We start from the raw sequence: 13,668 nt of genomic DNA, 5'->3' as shown, positions 1-13,668 counted from the left end.
GGCCCATGTCTGTTCAACCGTTTTATTATTAGACTGCAAACGTACAGGGTAAGAGCCAAAGAAATGTTTGTCAAATAGAGGAGCTGCATAACTCCATGGCAATCTGCTGCCATGAAAATGGAGCTCCCCGATTAAAGGCAGAAAACAGACACCACTAGCAGACGGGGATTGCAATTTACAACCCAACAGGAAGAGCTGTAGCAATGATGTAAAACCCTGAGCAACGACTTAAGCAAAGCATCATTGGGTCTAGTGCATGGAAGGAGGACAGTGTCGGAACTCTTAATTCCATATAGGTCCAGCGGTGGAGCAAGCTGATCAGGTGCCTGGGGGGCAGGGCCAGCCACCCATGGGGACACTGCGGGACCTCCGAGGAGTCTGCCTGCCTCCTCCCACTCAGCTGCCCTACAGCTGAGGGGGACGCAACGGGCGGACTGTTTGGGGCAGCGCGGAGCCTGCGGGCGCTCAAGCCACCGTGTCACTCCCAGGAGAGACGCATGGCTCGGGTGTGCTGCAGGCCCCACAGTGAGTACTGCCCACCATTTTGTCAACCCCCCCCCCTGTGGTGACACCCAGGGTGGGCCGCACCTACCACACACCCCTTGCTATGCCCCTGTATAGGTCTCCTCTAAATTATGGATAATTTCTGTTGTTATATTGTATTTTATGTTGTGAACTGCCATGAGCTCTGCAGATGAAGGGCAGTATAAAATAGTAATAGTAATAGTAACTGTTAAGGTAAAGGTAAAGGACCCCTGGATGGTTAAGTCCAGTCAAAGGCAACTATGAGATGTGGCGCTCATCTCGCTTTTCAAGCCAATGGAGCCATGTTTGTCCACAGACACCTGTTTAGGGAAGTTTTTAATCTGTGATATTTTAATGTATCTTGGTATTTGTTGGAAGCCGCCCAGAGTGGCCGGGGAGACCTGGCCAGATGGGCGGGGTATAAATAAACAAACAAACAAATAAATAAATAATAATTGCAGGTCATGTGGCCAGCATGACTGAACCGCTTCTGGCACAACGGGACACCATGATGGAAACCAGAGTGCACAGAAACACTGTTTACCTTCCCGCCGCAGTGGTTCCTATTTATCTACTTGCACTGGTGTGCTTTCGAACTGCTAGGTTGGCAGGAGCTTGCACAGAGCAACTCCATCATGCAGATTCAAACTGCCGACCTTCTGCTCGGCAAGCCCAAGAGGCTCAGTGGTTTAGGCCACAGCACCACCCATGTCCCTTAATAATAGTAATAATAAGCCCCTCCTAACTGTCCCCCCAGACAGCCGCTTGAGGCAATTGCCTCACCAAGCCTCCTGGTTTTACTCCACATTTGTAAAATATCTGCAGGGAAGGGGAGAAAGACAGCACCAGTGAACTCATATCAGTGTGTCTGACCTATGAGTCAGGAAGGCTGTCATCACTTATGCCTCAAGTTTTAGACTTGTTGGGTAAATTTCAGAGATAGGAACTCTTAGCTCATGCCACAGGAAAAGTTGCTGAGCTCATGAAACTTTAGAGATCTAATGAGCTCCTGCTCTTGACATTGTTTTCTACTTATAGTAACTGGATGGTGTCCAAGTGCCTTATCCTCTCTGCTGCTGCAATTCTATGCTCCACAGAGAACTTGGCTTGGAAAAGACTCTGCATTCCTTTCTGACTCCCCTCACAGAGACACTCAGCTCAGGGCTCAGAATAAATCCAGCTGCTATTAACACTTTGCAGTCTCTGTGTCTGCTTTCGCTCCCTCTTTTTAGTCTCTCAGCAGGGTGACCTGTGAGGGAAGCCTGTGCTCCCCTTGCGAGGTTGGGGTGAAGGCAGTGCCAACCTCTTTCTCCAAAGTGCAAGGGGGGAAGCACTGGCCACTTGATGTGTTTTTCCTGGGATTGATTTAAAGTCCAGTTGCCTGCAGTAGCCCCCCCATGAGATGGTTCCGGACTGAGAACCACCGTTAAAACTGATATTTCCCCAGTGTTTTCATACAGTTGCATTTCATAAGCCTGAATGAAAGCATTAATACAACAATTGGTAATATGAATCACTTAGTTGGTGAAATCTCCAAGTGCATATATATATATATACAGTGGTACCTCGGTTTACAAACACAATTGGTTCCGGAAGTCTGTACTTAACCTGAAGCGTACTTAACCTGAAGCGAACTTTCCCATTGAAAGTAATGGAAAGTGGATTAATCCGTTCCAGACAGGTCCGCGAATACTTAAACTGAAAATACTCAAACCGAGACGTACTTAAACCGAGGTATGAATGTATATTCTTTATAAGATTTTAATCTAAGCTTTCCTCTCTAGCTGTATGCGCAGGCATTTGACTTTGAATTTAGATCATAATGTGGTACGAGTTATGGCCTGTTTTTTGGTGTTTGCCCTTTTTATTATTGTTGATGGATGAATGCTTTTAATATATGTTGTTTTGGGGTGTTCTTTGTTTTAAGTCACTTTGAGACATTTCGTAAAAAGGAATGAATATAATAAATATTCTAATAAATAGAATAAATAATTCTTCATTAAGTGAAGAAAGCCCTAAATGGTCATAGTAGTGTGAGAAAGGGCCGATGATCTGGATAGTTCCATTGGAGAGCTAAACATATCTAACTGAATACCGTATTGTAATAAAGAAAGAAAAGCTGGATATTCTGTTTTTCAGACAAAATAGGTTTGCCATGTCACAGAGAAGTTACAGCGCTAACTTCCTAGAGGGGAAGGAAGAACATTGCATAGATCTTTGATGTCAGAATCCTTTGCACGTACTTCTCAAAGGATGCATACCTATGTAATGGAAAACTTTCTCACTGTCCACTGCAGAATGTTATCACTGTGAGAGTGTAAATGTGGAGATAAATGAGAGTAAATGCAGAGGTGTGCATGGTATACACATTCCAAACACTTAGACAGACTCTGGTACATAGACTAATTTGGAAGCTCTCTTATGTTTTTCCTCTGCCATTGAACTGATATAGCCTATCACACAAAGGGATGAATGAATGAAGGATGATATCGTCCCTTTCCCCCCACCAGCCTTTTAGCACGTTGGTGTGAGAGACAAGTGTCCAACTGGCCTGTGTCTGAACCCTGAGTGTGATGAGACCTCTGGAAAGAAGAAAGAGAACATTACCACGGGACCTAACTTATATTGGGACCCAAGGAATTTAACATCCTCTTACCATCAGCATAAGGGACCCTGCGGTTCCCCATAAGTCTGCTGTTATCTTCCTCTTTCTGCACCATTCTTGGTGTTTCGACTATATAAGGAGCCATACTTGGAGAATTCTAGCAAGCTGCTAGAATGTAGGATATCATTAAATAGCTTTAAAGAAAGGTCACAGCAGATCACTGATATTTGGCTTCTGCAACAACGTGATACTGGAAAAACATGTCAACTATTTCCCACTGCTGGGCAGCAGAGTTAAAGTTTAGCCACACGTGTGATGGGGCAACACAGGGGTTGAGAAATGGAGCTTTCTGTAGGTGGAACATGTTGAAAAGGGGGCTTGGTGTGAGAAGGTTGAAGAGTTCTTCTCCTTGCAGCTGCTGAAGGTGCGGAAAGCATCTGAGATCCAGAAATTGCTGGTAGGGAAGAAAGGCAAGGTACTCGGGTGATTTTATGCTCTGCTTCGTTGGGACCTGCTCCCAGGAATATCACAAGGGGCTATTTAAAGATACCATCCACTGAGGAAAAACTTGTCATCATAAAGATCCTGGCCACCAGAGTCCTATCCCTTCTTCCTCAGTAATGAACTTGAGAAAGGTCACACAAGCTTAATGAACAAGTTTGCTGCTGTGGGTGACTTTAGACAAGTTCAGCTGACTCACAAGCTGAGACGGGGATCTAGTCACCATGACACACACATACACCCCTAGGCAAGGCTGCTGTAGTGCAGTCTACAAGGGGCTGTCCCTTGGAGACTGCTCAGAAAGAGTCATTCATTCATTCATTTGTATGCCACTTTTCCACACACACAAATCATGCTGGATATAGCTTACAACAAAGAGTGCTTCCTTCACTTTCCATCTTCCCACTTTTGCTTCCAGTTTCTTTACACCTTCCAGGTCAAGGTCTGGATATAGTTTCACACAGCCCAGCACGATTCTGGCAAATGAGCCTCATTTCTTCATTCAGGTGCTTCTGTTGTGGTTCCTGTTCACTATTGTTGCTACTCAGAGCAACATTGGGACAAGAAACAAAATATGAAGGAGCTGATACCTAAAATCCCCACCCCTGGTCATTCCTCCCCTCCCAACACACACACTTAAGTAGAATCATAGAACTGTAGAGTTGAAAGGAACCCTGATGATCATCTAATCTAACCCCCTGCAATGCAGTTATATCCATATGGGGATCGAACCTGCAACCTTGGCGTTATCAGTACCAGGCCCTAACCAACTGCATGATCCAGGCCTTCAAGGAGTTTTAGCTAGGAAAAAGATATATAAAATGTTCTAGATTATAAACTTCTCCTTGAAAGTTTGTTTTTTATCCCGGTCCCGGACATCTCTCCTTGCAACTTAACTTCCGAGTCATTTGTTTAAGACCACAGCTGCTTGCAATGCTAAGCATGCTTACTTGAAAGCAAGTTCCATTGCAATAAATGAGAGCAACTTCAGAGTCCAAAAGAAACACACACTCAACTGGAAAACAGTTCCTTTTTTTCTATCTATGCCCGTTGGAAGCCAACATATTGAATTGTGGAGGTGAGGTGAGTTATGCCTTTTCCTGCATGCCAGGCTTGACTCCATTCCCCTTGGATTTCTCCCTGCCATATTTTTACCCCTTTCTTCTCCCTCTCTCTGGCTATGTGCGCAATGCAGAGGAAGTGCCTGATGCTTGGCAATCAGCGTGGGAAGATTGAAACTGGTGGCAAGTTTTAATACAGCGCTGTGGAAACCATCCAGAGACTCTTGTCTACCGCTCCCCCATTGTTCTGTCTCATGCTACACACGTCACCAGTTTATAAGGGTACAAAGACACTTAATTTAAGCCACGGCATGAATGAATTTCCCCGCTAAGGGAGAGAGGGCACGAGAGAAGGGGCAGAAAAAAAAGAACAATTTGTGGCATCAAAAGTAGCTGCTGTGCAAAATCTCAGGGAAGGGAGCTTGAAGGCACTAGGCCAGGCTCTGGTGAGGTGGAATGAAGGCTGAATCCCACTGATTTTATAACGAATTACCCACAAGGACTAATTTTACCTCATGACTCAAACTGAATTGAACAAAAATAGGTAGCACCTAGGTTTTTATTAGGCATTGACGGACAAAGATAATTTTAAATGCTTAAAGCTTAAATATGAATAGAAAATACAGGTAAAAGCAAATACCTGTACCACTGGATGTTTCTAAGTCTGTGGATATTTGGGGCCAATACTCATTGTTTGTTGTCTTTGTCCATGGAGTTTTCTTGGCAGGGATACTGGAGTGGCTTGCCAGTTCCTTCTCCAGGTGGATCACGTTTAGTCAAAACTCTCCACTATGACCTGTCCATCTTGGGTGGCCCTGCATGGCATAGCTCATAGCTTCTCTGAGTTATTCAAGCCCCTTCACCACGAAGAATTGATGCTTTTGAATTATGGTGCTGGAGGAGACTCTTGAGAGTCCCATGGACTGCTAGAAGATCAAACCTATCCATTCTTAAGGAAATCAGCCCTGAGTGCTCCCTGGAAGGACAGATCGTGAAGCTGAGGCTCCAATACTTTGGCCACCTCATGAGAAGAGAAGAATCCTTGGAAAAGACCCTGATGTTGAGAAAGATTGAGGGCACTAGGAGAAGGGGACGACAGAGGACAAGATGGTTGGACAGTGTTCTCGAAGCTACGAACATGAGTTTGACCAAACTGCGGGAGGCGGTGCAAGACAGGAGTGCCTGGCGTGCTATGGTCCATGGGGTCACGAAGAGTCGGACACGACTAAACAACAACAACTCATTGTTTACTTCCTCCCTCCTTTCCTCCCCCTACGTAACACATTTATCACCTACTAAATTTCACAGGGGTAATCCTATAGACAGGCTTTTCCCAGGAAAGGTTACACAGATATGCATACTTACCGGTAAACGGTACTCTGCTCACCACCTTGTTAACAGTCAGTTACCTTGAACATCTGAAGATTTTTTCTTCACTATACTTTTGTATCATTAATAGTGAAAAGTGCTTGCTGATGGCCAGGTTTTTTTTGTGTGTGTATATAGTATAGCAAAGCTGGGGCGGGTGTGAGGGGAATATCTATGTCTGTTCAATATAGTATGGAGAAATGCAAACAGTACAAATCTCCCCCTTGTTAAATGGAAAAAAGGAATCAGACTGTGGAGAGGAAAATCTGGAATGTATTTCTAAGGAGGGAAGATAATTTTACATAGGGAACAGTCACAGCAGGAGGATATATGGTATGAAGTATCAGCATTCAATGCTGCCCAAGTTTGGGGTGAAGTCTCTGAAATGCATCCTTGGGTCTACTATTTCCAGCTGTTTTCAATCAGAATAATTAACAACTGAGCCTATTCATCTGTTTAAAAAATTGCTTGAACTGCTTGAAGCGTAATGCATAATCTCATGTCATTGCTGTCCCAAAGTATAGCCCATGCACACAGTCCCTCCAACTTATGCAAAGCAGCAGAAAGAATTATCAGGAGGAAACAGACTCATAGAAGTCAGTGCCAGTCTTTGTCTGATTCTCCTCCAACAGGTCTCTGCTTCAATGTAAGACTTGTCACAAGCTTATTTTAATACAGTGGTAAGGAGCCCTGCAATTCTGAAGCCACAAGGCATGCACAGACAAATAGCAGAACTCTCCTCTCTTAAAAGCCAGCACAAAAAGAAAATGAGAACTTTGGGAGGTTCTTTCTGTCTGAGAGGCACCCTCCGAGATGTTCTTATGGTTGTGTGATTTTTAAATCCATGGGAGCAATTTTGTTAATAGCTTTACCTTGAGGCATGAAAAGACATTTGGTAAACAAAAAGGCTTTGAACAAAAAGCTAAGACTTTGAGAGGAATTGTAAGGGCATTGCAGATAGTAAAATGTCCTGTTAACAACTTTCCATTGAAAGTAGGGGGGGGGGAACCGCAGCAAAGGATAGCTTGGACTCTTTTAATCATTTTCCATGAAAATAACATTGCCTTTGTGCATCCTAACAAATAGAAAGCTTCTCCTCCTCCACCTCCTCATTTGCTGACAACCAATGTTACCTATGAAGGCAGGTAGGTAGCCCTGTTGGTCTGACTATGAAGGCAACAAGACATTTCACTTCTGTTTACTGGATTTGCTTATCAAATAATGCGAGGATAAACGCACATCAAGGGTTCACCCCATTCAAAAGTGAAGTTCATATTTTTGCATCTGATGATGAATGTTGATTCTAGTCCACAAAATATTGTGCCATAATATATTTCTTAGTGTTGTAGCCAGTGCTGTGTCCAGAGTTCCACTTGCACCAGACTTCCCCTTCTTCTCCTTTCCTTGCAAGTGCACGAAATTTGCTCCAGAGGATCTCCTGACCCTTTGGAACAGATTTGTGGGGTGGGGAGAGAAGAGAAGAGAAGAGGGGAAGGAGAAGTTCTGATGTGCAAGTTGATATCAAAAGTCACTGAGGTTGAGGACAAAAAGCAGGGACATATTTCCCCTTTCTCTCTTCTGACAGGTTATCCTACAGGGCAACCAAAACTGGGCCTAACCCCCCCCCCCCCCGATTGAAATGGCTCTCAAAAAAAGTACTGGTAAGTTTCCTCCAAGAGTGCCTGAATAAAGTGCTTTGGGGCATGTTCTGTGTTTTTGAGAAGGCCCCAAAAACCCAGATCCTTTGCAACAGATAACTCTACATTATTATTTGGAAAAAAGGCTTGGTAGCCAAACATATCAAGGCTAATCTGCTCAAGCAAGATATTGTTTGCTTATCAATTATTGCAGTTGACTGAAGTGTTCCTAGTTATCAAATAATCTGTATTACTAATTGAAAAATCCAGAGGACATATGCCTGGTCATATAAGCAGAAAGGAGGAGAGGAAAAAAAGTATTAAAGAATGATCCAGCCTTTATTTGCATTTGCAAAGGGCAGGGTGCAGAGATACTGGTATATGCAAACATTCATGTACCACCCACACTCAGCTACGAGGGCATGCACACAATGCATGCCATTTCATTGATGCACCAGACGTGCTATTGAACACCACTGTGAAACTCCCATAGGGGTGCACAAACATAGCCTCAGCCCTACAGCAGGGCATCCAATCTAGCAAGTTCTGGTGAATCAGAGCCCGCAGCTTGCTGACATGAGAAGGCATGGACATGGGGGATACTGGAGTTGTGTGTGTGTGTGTGTGTGTGTGTGTGTGTGTCCTCTTTATAGCTTCTACCCAGCAACCATCTTCATATGCAGCATCATAGAAAGAAAGAGCATGACAAAGTGAGAATGTGGGGAACTGCTAAGAGATTATACTACAGGCACAGCCAGGAGTGTTGACATATTGGAAGCTTTGTGGGTTAAATAGTAGTAGCTTTTAACTGTTCTCTGCTCTTCAGCAGCACACACAGCCGTTAGCTGATGATTAGGAATTCTGGAAGAGGGAGGCCTTAGATATGGCCAACAGCAGGTGGGAACATACCTTATCCCCTGGGCTTCTTGTTTGTTTGTTTGCCACCTGATTCTGCCAATGACTGAACAACCCAGTGAATCCCAGCTTTTACGTTTCTCTCAGCTAAGGCCATGCTATGATGTTCAAGTCCTTCCCAAGAAAGGGATTGCTACAATTATCAAAACACAATTTATTTTTAAAGTGAATTGTTTACACAGTAGTGTGGTACAGTGGGGGAGGGGGCGAAGAGGCTTTTCCCTTTTTTGCAATACAGATTCCATGTCAGTACTGGTGGAACAAAGAGTATAATGATGTGATTTGCATTTTCCATAGACACCACCACTACAAAACAGGTTAAATGAACACAGAGATGTGTGCACACACTCCTATTCAGATTGGCTTTTTCGTATACAGTCCGTGCCAAAATTACACTATTATTTACAAAATGCTATATATCTGGGGAAGATTAAAGACTATAATCAGAAAGTCACAACAACAGCAACAACAGCTTTCTGTGTAACAGCTACAAAAAATGAGGTATGAGAAAGTGTATAGAAAACTATTTCTATTTATGTGCAAGATGCATACTGTTATTTTAAACCAATTAGCTTGAGAAGTGCAGCTACATTATTACCCCTTCAATATGAAGGACTTTTAAATTGCTTAGCTTTATTTTACTGTTGTGAAGAGCTATTTCTTGGAGAAGAAAAATATTACTAAACTCTACAACAAGCAAGATAATAGGAGAGTTTGTTTCTACACTGAACAAGGCAAGTTGAGCAGCCAGTGTCTACAGGATTAAGGCATTTCATTCAGTCTCTCTTAAAAACAAAACCGTGCAATCACGGGAAACCCTGTGTGATTATTTTTGGGTTTTTTTTAAGGCATAGCCTTTGTGTACATAGGATGAAGATCTACCTGTGAAGTGTGGTTGCAAAATTAGCAGGTTGAAAGACAGGATTCCCCTAAATCAAGTCTACAGCTTTGCAGGGGCCTATTTACATAACAGTTCCCTAGCCCCTTATGCTTTTCACACTTCCTCTCACCCCCTCCACACATATCTAAGCCTAATGGTCAGAAATTCAACAGATGCAGCTTTCCCCACTGCTGTACAGCAATTCACTGATGGGAAAAGTGCTGTCTGTTAGAAGTGCTGCCTGTCTGTACAGCTCTTACAAGGCCCATTTCTTCTTGCTGTATGCTTTACTTTTGCCCCTATAGTAAGTACACCATACCCCCTTTCTTCTCTCTCTCTCTCTCTCTCCACTTCATTCCCACTTAAGAGGCCCCTTTTCACCACAATCCTAAATATTGAATTGTATTCTAGCCAAGACCTGCTTTGTCTTGACTCAGGTCTCAGGTTTGGCAGTTCCGCCTCTCTTACACAATCTCAGCTACAACTTAAAAAGTAGGCACGAGGTTTTTTTGTGTGGCTACCTCTGCAACATCCCCCCCACACAATCACAGCTTCCCCAAAAGCCACCACACACTCTATTACTTCTTCACAAACTTCTCTGCTGCCCCCTAGTTAAGGCAAGTGAATAGCAAGTGAATGGTATATCGATCACTCGGTTTTTACATTAGGAGATGTTCTCCCTGAAATTCATATTCTCTCTTCCTCCCCCCTCAAGTCAAAGTTGTGGCTGGTAGTTTTTGTTTTTAAATGTAAATGCATAATGTTCACAGTCATTTCCCCTTTTTTAAAAAAGTAGTCAGCCAACCCTTCTATGTGGCTTGCTTATGCTTATTGAGAAGTTTAAAGTCAGGTGGCAACAGATGCCTCTGTGTTTTGTTATCATTCACCAATATGGAGAAAAGCTTTCAATCCTGCTCCAGCTTTGCCATTCAGGGAAGAGGCCATTGGCTATCCGAGGGCTACCCAGTCGTTCACAGCCTGCCTCGTGCCCTTTTCTTGCCGGTTTGAGAGTCACGCAGCCTTTCCTGGGAGATGGCACTTGAACTCCATCCGACTTCCATTCTGCATGGACAATCTTGTAGTTCTGCCCATCGTTATTGTCCCAGAATGTGTGCTCATCGCTTTGGTAATACACACAAAACTCAATGTTCTGCTCAGGGGCAATGGCTGGAGGCAAGTCAATAGCAAAGGAGAAGGTATCATTGTCAGAGTCTCCATACACGTTGTTCATGTAGACGCAATTGATGTCGGAATAGGTTTTCCACGAATCATAGGTGACCCGAATCCGCACCTTCTTCTCAAAACTCACATTTTTCACTTTCACAGTCCCCGACACAGCCCTTTCTTGGAGGGTGCAGTTCTCAAGACACACAAAGTTCTTCTGTAAGTGGTTCCGGAAGTCCAAGTAATCCGCCGAAGGCTGAGCGAAACCCAGAATCAAGTTCTTTTCCTCATGTAGTTTTAAGCCAGCAGTTATGCCTTCAAGGTCTAGCAGCTCAAACTGAAGATCCCACCCTGGATTCTCCTGAAACTCAGAGAAGACGTGAATGGCGGTGAGAGAGAGACCTTTTGAGTCCGCAAAGACGACTCTCTTCTTGGCTCGGCTGGCAGAGCGCTTCCAGTCACTGTTTTGGGATTCAGTTTCACGTTTCACATTGAGGCACGGTCTGAGAGGCTTAAATCGATCCACAAAGTTCCTTCTCTGATATTCGTCAAGTGGGTTGAGAAAGCTCTTCACAGGTGGCGAACGAGCCAAGCATATTCTCATGGCCACATCTACAGGCATGATAGAACTGGATAGGGGCCTTGGGTCCAAGACTTCTATCATTCTGCAACGTAAACAAAAATCAATCAGGCTTGCGTTTGTACTGGAGGACATGCGCTGGAGGGAAGCCTCTGCAAAAGGCTCCCTCTGCTTACACTCAACCCTGTTCATAATTCATCATTTGCTGGCTGGGAGGCTGTAAATAATTCAGTCACAAGCAAGATTAGCCAGAACAGTGACTGGCAGCCAGATGCAGAACTGATGAAATAATAACACCCTATTCAGAACACTTGGATGAATTCCACATGCCATTTTGAGTCAGCCACGTTTTTAAATTCATGTTTGCTTTGCACCCCCAAGAAAGCTTTTTGTATTTGTTTTATCAATAAAGCTCAGAGCAGGAGGAGGGCGCAGAATAAAGTTCTTAGATTGCAGATTCATATCTGGAAGGTAATCACGGCTCCCAATGCACAAGGAAAGGAAAGCATGCCTATCCTCTGTTAAAAATAAAAAGCATCTAAGTAAAATTCATGAGAAATAATTCCTTTTTAAATCATTTCTATGGAATCTCTTATGTACCATACAGACAATATTTTCATGATGCTTCCTACAACCTTAAAAAAAAAAAGATGGCATCCAATTTATAGCACAATCCTGACCCATGTCTACTCAGAAGCAAGTCCTATGAAATAAGTAAGGCTTGTTCCCAAATGAGTGGTGCTATGACTGCAGCTTTAGCCATATTCAAGAGTAGACCCAGTGAGAGAAATCTTTGTACTGGGTCTGCTCTGAATATGACTTAATCAGATACATCCCTATTCATCCATCTCTGAAGCAATTCAATAGTTAAATACATTAAGATATCTCATTAATTTCTCTGTGTACATTACATACAGGAAGCCAGCTATTCCCCCCCAAGTACATTTATTGTAGGCAACTATGGTTACTTATGACGCCTTAAAGTAATGCAGAGGGTTATAAGAGGAATCACTTAAGACTACAATAGTTGGCGCCTGTAGCATGAGAGAAGCCTTATTTTACAGCAGCTTTCCCACAAGCTCAGAAGAGACCGCTTTGGCCTAAGCAAGTACAAATCAACTTTAATGAGGAGTCCAGTGATGAGGCTATTGGAATTTTCTAGACTCCTGGGAGGAAGGTTTCAAAGCATAGCTATTTATGTGGCTTTTCATGAACACCACCCCTCTGTTGGCCCGGGAGGACAATGACAGGATGACTCCCAATTCTGACCAGGTTGCAAGCAGCAGAAGATAATGAGCACACACACAGCTAAACCCTTTCCTTCCTCCTTACACACCCCTTGTCTTTTCACTGCGTTTGCAAGATTAGAAATGCAGGTGTCTTTCCTGAAACCATTTTCTTGCAGAGCTACGTGAAAGTTTCTGGTCGTTATGCTGAAACAAGCCCTTATTCTACAGCAAGAGATTAACTCAAACAGACGAAGGATGATAGGAGCAAGTTGCTTTGTTCATAGAAAACACGCCAACACCTTCCTTAAGTTAGGTATAGGATCCAAAAAACCCTCCTGTAAAATGCGGCTTTCCAAAAAACGCTTAGTCGGAGAACCTGCGCTAGGTTGCAGCCACAGCGCGACTCATGACGAAGCAAAAATAAAACACCCCATGCTTGCTCGCAAGCAAGTCTCGCCGCGATCAGCTCCGAAGCAAGTGGGTGCAGGATTGCAACCTTGCTGAAATCGCCCCCGTTCATTCCTAGGCATGGCCTTTTCCTGCTGCAAAGGAGCCCCCCCCCTTTAAAAAAAAAATTCCGCACATCAGGCTTACCTGCGTTAAATAGAAGAAAGTGGACCCGAGGAGAAGCCCATAAATATAGAGGGACGGTCGTGCAAACGGCAATCGCGGCTTTTCTGTGCGCCTCGACGGAGGAGTAACTTCCGCAGGAGGCTTCGGGACTTTTGCGCTCTCTCTTTAACTCACCCAATGCGTCCCCCCTGTCCTCTCCCCTTCCAATCCCGGCCGATCCTCGCCCGCAGAGTCAGCACCCCGCCAGCCTCGCTCCTACTGCTTATCAAACGCTGCGCCGTCTGCTCCACGTGAAAGCGCCGCGGAAGCCAATCGCGTCGCAGGCCAGGCGCCTGCCAAGCGAATCAGCGCCGGGCTGCCCTCGCTGGGGGAGGCGTGATAGCTCCGCTGCCAGTAGGCGCCGTGGGATGGGGACAAAGCATGCGGCTCTGTTGACACAGCCTCCAGCGGGAAGACCCTCGGGCTCAAGGTCAGCCCCTGCCGGCGACCCAGGAGTTAAGGCAGCTTTTCCAAAATATATAAAAAGGCCCAGAATGAATGTGGACAATTATTTTTGGGGTGTGTGTGAACGTTGTAGTACATATTGCATTGTTTTAATGGATGCTTCATTATATAGCGCACCTTTCTGTA

General features: G+C 44.3%; 1 protein-coding gene across 1 annotated transcript; it reads right to left on the bottom strand.

The window, feature by feature from the left end:
* Window positions 1-8,751: 8,751 nt before the first annotated feature.
* Window positions 8,752-13,291, bottom strand: PPP1R3C (protein phosphatase 1 regulatory subunit 3C). The gene is made up of 2 exons (XM_035138351.2): window positions 13,060-13,291; window positions 8,752-11,321 (listed from the first exon to the last, which is right to left on the bottom strand). The coding sequence occupies exon 2, from the start codon at window positions 11,318-11,320 to the stop codon at window positions 10,376-10,378; it is 945 nt and encodes a 314-aa protein (XP_034994242.1). The 5' UTR covers window position 11,321; window positions 13,060-13,291; the 3' UTR covers window positions 8,752-10,375.
* Window positions 13,292-13,668: the final 377 nt, after the last annotated feature.

Source organism: Zootoca vivipara, chromosome 5, assembly GCF_963506605.1.
Source record: "Zootoca vivipara chromosome 5, rZooViv1.1, whole genome shotgun sequence".
NCBI classification, from domain to species: Eukaryota; Metazoa; Chordata; class Lepidosauria; order Squamata; family Lacertidae; genus Zootoca; species Zootoca vivipara.
The sequence above is the reverse complement of the archived record's forward strand: the minus strand, read 5'-3'. Positions and strand labels throughout refer to the sequence as shown.

Bases quoted from the DNA above. Each gene is read 5' to 3' on its own strand.
- PPP1R3C (XM_035138351.2), bottom strand. From the start codon at position 11,320: ATGATAGAAGTCTTGGACCCAAGGCCCCTATCCAGTTCTATCATGCCT.